The 9,223-nt window shown below is 43.4% G+C and overlaps 1 protein-coding gene across 3 annotated transcripts; it reads right to left on the reverse strand.

Moving 5' to 3' along the window:
* Positions 1 to 1,393: 1,393 nt before the first annotated feature.
* Positions 1,394 to 8,912, reverse strand: DMP1 (dentin matrix acidic phosphoprotein 1). Of its 3 annotated transcripts, none has more exons than XM_045284369.1 (5): positions 8,859 to 8,912; positions 7,889 to 7,936; positions 5,452 to 5,484; positions 5,201 to 5,248; positions 1,394 to 2,856 (listed from the first exon to the last, which is right to left on the reverse strand). In XM_045284369.1, the coding sequence occupies exons 1-5, from the start codon at positions 8,910 to 8,912 to the stop codon at positions 1,519 to 1,521; spliced, it is 1,521 nt and encodes a 506-aa protein (XP_045140304.1). In that variant the 3' UTR covers positions 1,394 to 1,518. The 3 variants fall into 3 exon arrangements, with proteins under 3 accessions (XP_045140304.1, XP_004703309.1, XP_004703310.1); XM_004703252.2 differs by having other exon boundaries at positions 7,889 to 7,932; positions 8,855 to 8,912; XM_004703253.2 differs by lacking the exon at positions 5,201 to 5,248 and having other exon boundaries at positions 7,889 to 7,932; positions 8,855 to 8,912.
* Between the last annotated feature and the right edge of the window lie 311 nt (positions 8,913 to 9,223).

Consider the following 9,223-nt stretch of genomic DNA (forward strand, 5'->3'; position numbering starts at 1 on the left):
CCTAACATAAATATATCCTAATAATCAACGCTACTATAAAAAAATAAGCACACGACATCTCCTCTTGTAATGTGAGCTCAACCTGAGATTAAAGAGGTGGAGCAGGTGGAAGCTGGCCCCACCTGCCCCGGGCCACTCCTGGGCTATGCTCTATCTAGGGCATGTCTCAAAAGTTGGCTTGTTCACCTTAACCTGTTTGTCCAACGTACCCATGTATGATACCCTATGAAAGTCACACATTTGGGTGACTGAAGCTCTGGGTTGAGAAGCGTGCTTGCTTTTTATGAGAACTCATGGCCTGCTTGTTTTAAGACAAAGGGTCTTCACTTGGGCTCGTGTCCCTGTGAAGAAGTCTTCGCTTGAAGGGATTGGAGACCAAGCTTAGCTGATCCCTGTGTCTGCAGAACAGTTTCATTGAAGACGGTCCAATGCCCGAAATGGAAACCGAGCTTTAAAAACAGCATTGATGATTTTGAGGAATTTTGTATCTTATTCTGCCATAAGAGATAAGTCTTAAAAAATAAAGATGGCCCACTAACCAACCCCCTATCCAAATAAGCACACATCTCTACTGAGTATTATAGTCTTTATTACAAAACAGATATTTTAAATTGAGGTAACATTTCAAAGAATTTTAGGCAAAAATCAGTTGAATTCAATCTATACAATTTTGCTATGTGTAATTTATTTTTGCAAATATTCAGAGAACCATTTTTCAACCATTGCATATAAGCTGATTTTAGGAAAAATAAAGTAAACATGTTATATTTAAAGAATACTTTTTCTCTAAACCCTCTATACACAACCAGTAATCAATTACATGATATGTATGAGAATCCTACACCCCCCTCAAAAAACAAAGAACATAAGTTTTCTTTATCCAAAACGCCTTTTATGCCAAAATTCAAAAGTGTTTTCAGAAACTAAAATGTCATTCGTGTAAGGATTTACTATTGAATATCCCAAGAATAAAGAATATTTCCCTTCTTCAATGGAGAAATCCAACCCAAACCTCGACTCCATTGTGCTTAGCTCTGTGAACTCTCTGGTTCTTCTAGGCAAAGTTTGCCCCCCTTCTTCCATGTTCCCTTGGTACTTTATTCATAACTCCATTGTAGCATTCATCGCATCATACTAATTTTTATTTCCTATGTCCCATTTTAGATCAGAAGCTCCTCGGGAGCAAGAACCGGTATTAAACGGCTTTCTATCCCCAGCACCTAGCACAGTGCCTGTACGGCACATCACCGAACCTCAGCAACTGCTGGGCGATCGAATTAGGAATCACTTCAGTGGTCAAGCTACAGTCCTTCCAGTCTCATCGTGTGTCCTGGGTCCTGCAAGCCTACAGAACGGCGACACCCTAAAAATAAGTAATGTCCAGCAAGTCGTTTCCAAAAGACATGGCCTCCAGTTATCCTCTTCATAAAAGGATCAATAAATTATAGTTGTGATGATTTCCTAGCCTCCAATCCTCGAGGTTTCTTTATGGGAGAGCCGCTTCTAAGTCAAGTTGAGCTAATAGCCATCTTGGCAGTCGTTGTCATCTTGATCCCCGATGGGTTTGTTGTGATAGGCATCGACTGTTAACTTTCTGCTTTCCAGCTCAATGTTTTGAGACTGGCTTTCTTCTTCGCTGCTGGAGCGGCTCTCAGTGGAGTTGCTGTCTTCTGCGGATCTGCTGCTGTCCTGCGAATCGCTGGCACCCTCTTCTGCAGACTGGCTGTCCTGCTCCGCCTGGCTCTCGTCACTCTGGCTTTCTCCGGAGTCACTCTGAGACTGGAGGCTCTCCTGGCTCGAGCTGTTCTCATCTTCCACGGACTCCGAGCTGTCCTCCGAGGATTTGAGGCTCTCGTCGGAGTCCCTGTCAGCTTGGTCCTCTGTGGACTCGCTTTCTGAATTCCAGGGCTCGCTGTCTTCCTGGGCTTCCTCCGAATGACTACTGGGGGTTTGATCCGGGTTATCGCCCCGGGACTCGCTCACTCCCTCTTCCTGGGACTCACTGCTGTTTTCTTGCGATGGCAGGTCCACCTCTTCACTGGATTCACTGCTGGGGTCTTGCTCAGTGTGGCTGTCTTCCTGGGACGGGCTGTCGCTCTCGCTGTCTTCTTGAGAGTCGGCCTGGCTGTCCCCATGCGATGGGCCGACGTCAGCGCCCTTGGAGCTGCTGTGTTCTGCGGAGTCACTCTTGACCTCTTCCATGGTGTTGCTGTCTTCAAGAGCACGCCCGGCGTCTTCTTCGGAAATGCGAGACTTCCTGAAATGTTTCCGACTGGAGTAGTCCATTGACTGACTGCCCTCTGAAACCTGAGTGCGGCCTTGCTGGTCACCGTGGCCTTGGGGTTCTTGGGATTTGGTACGGGCGCTGTTCATTCGAGAGCTGCTTCTGTCACCCCGGAGGCTGTCTGGATCATCACTCTGCATTCCTTCATCCTCGAACTCGGCGCCATCCCCGCGGCTACTATCTCCTTCGCTGTTGCCTCCCAACCAGCGCTCCTCACTCTCACTCTCCGGGGGCGAGTCCGCTCCTTCCTGACTGCGCTCGCTGCTCTCACTGGTCGTATCGGGGGCACTGTCTTCCCCTCGTGGGGTGCTCTCTTCATTGGATTCTGTGGCGTCCGAAGAGTTTTCATCACTTTCCAGCCTCGCAGTTCCTCCTTGTCCTTCTTCAGGGCCGAGGCCATTGTCCTCCTCACCAAAAGTGTCATCTCCACTGTCATCTTCATCATTGTCTTTATCATCGCCTTCTTTGCCTCCACTTCTAGAGAGGCCACCAGCTGGTGTATACATATATTGGCGATCATCAGGACTTAGGCCCTCCTCTGATTCAGCGCTTTCACTAGGCCCTTCGTGTTCCTGGAAGTTGAAGGTAACATGTGGTCAGAATTCCGGGGACTGACTACTGGGGCTACCACCTAGTCTAGGCCCTTTCTGCTTTCGCCTTCTCATGTCCGGCCTCTAACCCAGGATCAGCTTCACTGCTCAACTGCATCTCTGCAAGAGATTAAACCACCAAAGGAAGAGGAGCCCCAACTAAGTTACTTCACGTTTATCAACCCACTTTACTCATGGCTGGAAACATGTGGTTCAAAATGCTTTATAAACTTCACATTTATGAAATTCAAGTCATGTTTAATTTAATTTCTTTAAAGGAAATTTTCATTTAAAGGAGAATTTTTTGTGAAATTAGGGAGTTGCTCACTGACACTCATTCCACAATCCTCACTCATTTATTTGTTGAGTTTAAAATAGAGTTTTTTAAAACAGGGAAAGGGTGACCTTAAAATGACCTGTAGCTATTTTTTTCTAATAAACTCTGAAACAAAATTTATTAGACCCGAAGGATAAGCTCTTTATCTGAAATGAAAGTGTAATATTTTAAAAATTGAATGTGGTGATGATTGTGTAACCCTTCTTAATATGGAACTATTGCATTGTGTGCTACGTGACTTATATGTCATTAAGACTGGTTTTCAAAAACCTATAATGTTTCAATGGGGTGCACACCTCACTCAAGCCATGTTGACACTTCATGTGTACAGCTGAGTAGTTCATGAAAGTTTCCGAGTCATATGACCACCCGGGCAGCTTGGTTCTAGGGTGAGGTCAGAGCGAGGACCAGCCTGAATAGCAGGTGTTTGCGCTCTCCAGATACGGGAAGATTCTGAGTCTTCATTCTCCACGAGTCCGATCTGGTCGCACTAGCACACGCTGCAACTAGAGCAGGCTTTTGTCTGCTTCCTTTTGCCACATGTCTCCACTGATGAAATCCGAGTTTTAAATTGGCAAAATGAGATGATGCCATCTCTTCCCCCTGCTGGAATTTTGCACTGGTGTACTGAAATCTGAGGTTGGATTTAGCTTACCGCACCCCACTCGACCCAGATCAACCCTTTCCAAGCGTGACCTGCTCCCTCATGTGCGACTTCAGAAAACACTGAGGAATCAATCATGAAGTCCCCGGGAGAGCTGTTCCCCAATCTGCTTTCAAAAGTCTTCCACACGCCTTTGTTAAATCTTTGGTAAACAGGGATAAGAAGCCCAAGAAAGTATCTTCCAACTCCAGCTAGGTGTAGAATATGACAGAAAGGAAAAGTCCAAGAAAAAACCTGGTCCGCCAACTTCTAGAACTCGCACCGGACTGAATTTGGCTAACAGGATAGCAGGAAAAGGAAGGGAAAGAAGTTGTTGGCTTTTTGTTGTTTCCACAGATGGTATTCACATTGTAAATGTTTAAGGCAGCTTTGGGTGATGTTTTTAGGTTCTTGTTGAGGTCTATTTAAACTTACATGAGCAATCATAAAATTTTATGATGACATGTTTGAAAAACGAATGTGACTTGAATAGTGGCCTGAGAGGACTGGGCGGTGGGGAGGGGGGGGGTGTAATAAAAAAACCTAAAGGATTTCTTATAATTCTGACACCTTGTTTACCAAGAAAAAAAGACACAGTACTTAAAGAAAAGAGAGAGAGACTTCATTTGAAGCTGGTTGCTTACACAACCTTAAGGAAATCTAATATAAGAAAAACAGAAAGTAACATTTCATCTCAGAAAATGGGTGTGGGGAAGCAAAAAAAAAATGCAGTTTCAAGCACAGAGAACTAAGTCAAGTGTGGTCATACGTCAGTTGCTGACTACAGTGGTTCTGGATAGCTTGTCTTTCTCACTCAGTGGTCACAGATGGTGGAACTAACTTGTAGTAAGAGTTACCCCCAAAGCAATTGTTTCGTTCACTCTTGCTCAGGGCTCTCCCTTTCCTCTCGCCAACAGGCTTCTTCCCATGGGATGCCCAGGCCTAGCAGGTACTTCCTGTTTGCCAGAACATTTTTCCTCACCTCCTTTGAATGGCTCCAATAATATAAGCAGCATTCTAGAACGATGGATGTGTGGTTCCTTTTCCGCCAACACAGTTAGTGGCCATTTATGCCTGTGTGTGCGTGTGTACGTTGTTTTGTTTTTTAACTAAGAAAGACACATCGCCATGAGTTCTACAGTCCAGCCCGATGATAAATTTGGAATGAACACCTTGTCCGAATTGTCTCCATTCCCTTTTCCCTTCTTATTTTGTGGAACAATTTCGCCAGCATAACCAATGGTTAGAAAATATTATATTTAGAATTGTTGCCAGGTCATTTAATCTAACATCATTTCCTCCCTCCCCTAAGTAACCTGAAAGTTCAGAAAGGTCTGCTTAATTACCTGTTCCTCTGAGCTAATTTTACTCTCTTCTGATGACTCACTGCTCTCCTAAAAGAGGGAGAAAAAGGCTGTTTATTTTTCTTTTATGAAATTGCTCAGAAAAGGAAAAACAAAACAAAAAAAAAACGATGCATATCAATGACATTTGGTTTGGATACACTACTTTCAGAATGACATAAAGTATATGGGAAGCATGTTAAAATCAAATTATTTAATGAGACGTTTATGACAGGAATAAAGGAAATCGTTACCAGGGGAGGAGTTGGTGTCTGAGCCAGCTGAGTCTGCAGAAAAGGAAGGAGTATAAGTTAGTTTTTCTCCGAGAGCATCCACATTGCGAACATATAAGGTAGCTTTAGGTGGTATTCTCAGCTTCTTGATGAGGTAGTTTTAAATTTACATGAGCAGTAATAAAATTTTATGATGACATGTTTGGAAAAAATAAGTGTGAGTTGACTAGTGGCCTGTGAAGATTTGGGGTGATAAAAAGCCTAGAACATTTTTTACAATTCTGATACTTCATTTACCAAAAATGTATACTTTATTTGAAGCTGATATATATATCCTTAAGGAAATATAATATAGTAAAAACGCAGAATCCAGATTTAAGTCTGAATTCGTGTGATCCACTCTCAGGTTGAGTACTAAAAGAACTGTGTTCAAGGAATTTTCTATATTCTAGGAAAACAGTTCTTTGATCAACCTTAGTGAGCTTGGGTATTTCCCCTCACCTATCTACCTTCTGTTGTTGGTTTTTCTAATCTACAAGAAAATTGTCATTCAGTGTGCTCTGAGGATGATAAAAGTTAAAATCTATGGAAGCATCTTGAAAACTATTCAAAGTGATATAAACAAAAGAAATTTGTGATTAAAAAAACCTTACACAATTCAGCAGGGGTCAGCATTGACTCCTAACTCATGAAGATAGATCACTGATCATGTAATGTCAAAGTTAGTCCTTCACTGTGTATAGTTTGGGTTTGGTTTACTGTCTCCAGTCTTGCAAGAGCCATTCTCCCTGTGAGTTGGCACTGCCTCAATGGCATCTAACACCACCAGCAGCTATGGTGACCTCTGTGAGGACAGCGAGGGCCCTTGTGTGTCTCCAGGCCAAGAAAAAGGCACCCCCCCCCCCCCAATGTGAAAGTCAAGCATGGAAGGACTGCTGTTGGCAGATCTTCAAGATGTCTCCCAGAAATGTCTCCTTTGGAGAAACAAGCTATAATCACTTGAAGTCTTTGACTTGGGAATGCAGATCTATTCCATGAAGCAGCTTCCATTCTATTCAAATTCTTTTCAGGAAGTGTGGAGCGAAGAGGAGCGAGACAAGGGTACTTTCAGCATGCCAAGAGCGGGAAACACCCATCTGTGCTACTCCTAGTGGAATGAGAGGGAAGATCTGTAGTCGATGCTTTTAGAATAACCAGCCTGGGTTCCCTGGTGGTGTTTGGGCTGTTACACATGGTAACACATTGGGATGTGATCCACATGGTCGGCAGTTTGGAACCACCAGCGGCTCCAAGGAAGAAAGACTTGGCTTTCTACTCCAATAAGCAGGTAAAGTCTTGGAAACCCACAGGGTTCGCTATGAGTCAGCATTGACTTGGTGCAGTGGGTGGAGTTGATGGCAGTGGTTTTGCTCTGTTGTGCCCGGGGTAGGTATGGTTGCGAACTAACTCGATGGCACCTAACTACAACATGGCTACCTCTAAGGAAAGTCCATCTAACAGTTAATCTGGAGTCTCTGACCTGGCCTCTTCAGGGGCACCACCCCACCTCGAACCTCTGACATCATCGAGGCTACTGCCCAAATCTTTAGGCCCAAGCTGCATCACATGCAAAATTCAGCCAGAAATAAGATAATGAACAAAATGCTGTCACTCAGCATGTGATTTCAGCCCTTGTTTTTGGTGCCAATGTGGAAAATTTACTGCCTTAGGAAACCTGGTCCCGTCCTGAAAGGGACACAACCCTCTGGTAATGAATGCTGATTCTGAAGGAAGGAAGGTTCAAAGCCTGAGTGTAGCACTTGTTAACCATATAGCCTAGTAGACTAGGTTACTCTCTTATCTCATCTGTCATTTGGGAATAAAATAACACCTAATCTTCATAAGCCTATTGTGAAGATTAAGAAATTAACACATATAAAGCACTCAGAATTGTGTGTGCCAATAGTGCTTATGTTACTAAGAGTAAATAACTCTTGTTTTCTGAGAATCCACGCTCGGTAAACATAAGCTATCATTCCAAAGACTAATATCCTCTCATTCTTATCTCCTCCCTCATCTCATGGAAGTTTGACCTCTTGCCTTCGTGGTGTATGTTATCAACCAGAGCCTTCCTTTGAAAGCAGTTTTCTGGTCTTTGTCTTTCCTGGATAGCCTTGCTTCATTGTTATCCATCCCCTGCCTGGCCCTATACATCAATTATAAGAACAAAGCTGGAAACAGAAAGAAAAAAAGGCTGCTTTACCAAATTTTACTACTAAGTCGAAGTTGATGTGTATATAAACTAAATCATCCTTTATGAGCCAGGAAGTATATAGGCCCCACTACCTATATCTGCTTATGTGTTAGTCTATTATTGTACTCATGAAATCATTAGCAGATTCAATATTCCCAATTGGGTTATAATAATAACATAGTAAAACCCAAAAATAATTTTCAAAAGAATCATATTTATGCATACCTTCCATTCTTCGGAGCTCTTGGAGTCAGTATTTTGATACCTGGCTACCTGGGAAAGTGAGAATCCCTAGTCAATCCACAGTGCAATTTTTTAGGCAACAGTTATTAGCACTTTTCATATTTGGTACTGCACGTGTGCCACAGAAGTGCATTACATAGGGTTTTCAGTGGCTGTGGCCTTTTGGAAATAGATCACCAGGCCTCTCTTCTGGGGTGCTTCGGGTTGGACTTAAATGTCCAACCTTTCTGTTAGCAGCCAAGTGTGTTAACCACGTGCCTCACCCAGGGATCCCTACTTGGAAGAAATGGTAGTTCAATTTTTGCAGGCAGCAGAATCGCCTGGAGGCTTTTCAAAAACAAGATCACCCTGCCCACCCCTGAAGATTCTGGTTCATTAGGTGTGAGGCAAGACCCAAGAAGGGGCCTTTCTAACCAAGTTCTAGTGGCTGCTGCTGCTGCTGCTGGTTTGGGGAGGACACTTTGAGAATGACTATTGACAGGAGAGAAAAATGAGATTCTGAATGGCACGGGCGACAAAAATCAGGGATAACTTGGGTGGTGTTTTACAGAGAATGGGTCCTAAGAAATCACTATTTTCATCTAATAGAATGTAGACATCATGATTGCAAAGTAGAACGGCAGCAAAAAAAGAGGAAGGCCCTCGACCTGATGGACTGACACAGGGCTGCACATGGACTCCAACGTGAGAACCCCTGGGAGATGGTGCGGGGCAGGACGGAGGGCAGTTGGGCGTCAGAACTGATCCAGTGGCATCTAATTAACAAAGAACGTGGATAGCCTAGAGAACATGAGGAACGGTTTCATTCCGTCCTATCAGGACACTGTGGACCAGAATCATCAGCTCTACAGCAGAGGGATAGGGCGTAGGCAGCCACTATGGTTCTTGGCAAATGAACGTTGTGAGGTTTTAGGTATAAAAGGACTTTTCCGATACATCTAGCAATACTTACTGGAAGTGCACAGGATAAGCTCCAGAGGAACACAAACAGGATGCTGGTCTTCATAGCCAGATGTGATCCTTCTACCTGGGATAAAGAACATGAGATGTTTTCTTCCATGCGAAAGAAGTGTATACTAGCTTCACTTTTCAAGTTTTTTTTTTCCATATTTACAAAACAACTCACTCCTAAGAGAAAAATGGAAGGTATTTCAATGAAGAAATCATCTAGCAGTTCTTCAGTAACACTTACTCTACATGAAAGGAAGAATAAAGAAACAGGAATGATGATGAGCATAATTAATGCCATGACAGAAATGACCAGTGTTTCATTACCTGCTTACCACAATCATACAAAGACTGAGAACAATTTAGCCC

The sequence above is a fragment of the Echinops telfairi genome, unplaced genomic scaffold (assembly GCF_000313985.2).
Source record: "Echinops telfairi isolate 266 unplaced genomic scaffold, ASM31398v2 ScPeMD7_7468;HRSCAF=8506_0, whole genome shotgun sequence".
NCBI lineage: Eukaryota > Metazoa > Chordata > Mammalia > Afrosoricida > Tenrecidae > Echinops > Echinops telfairi.

Coding starts and splice junctions, on each gene's coding strand:
- DMP1 (XM_045284369.1), bottom strand. CDS start 8,912: ATGAAGACCAGCATCCTGTTTGTGTTCCTCTGGAGCTTATCCTGTGCA. Junction 5,485..7,888: donor AGAGCTCCGAAGAATGGAAG/GTATGCATAAAT, acceptor CCTTTTCTGCAG/ACTCAGCTGGCTCAGACACC. Junction 2,857..5,200: donor AAATTAGCTCAGAGGAACAG/GTAATTAAGCAG, acceptor TTCAACTTCCAG/GAACACGAAGGGCCTAGTGA.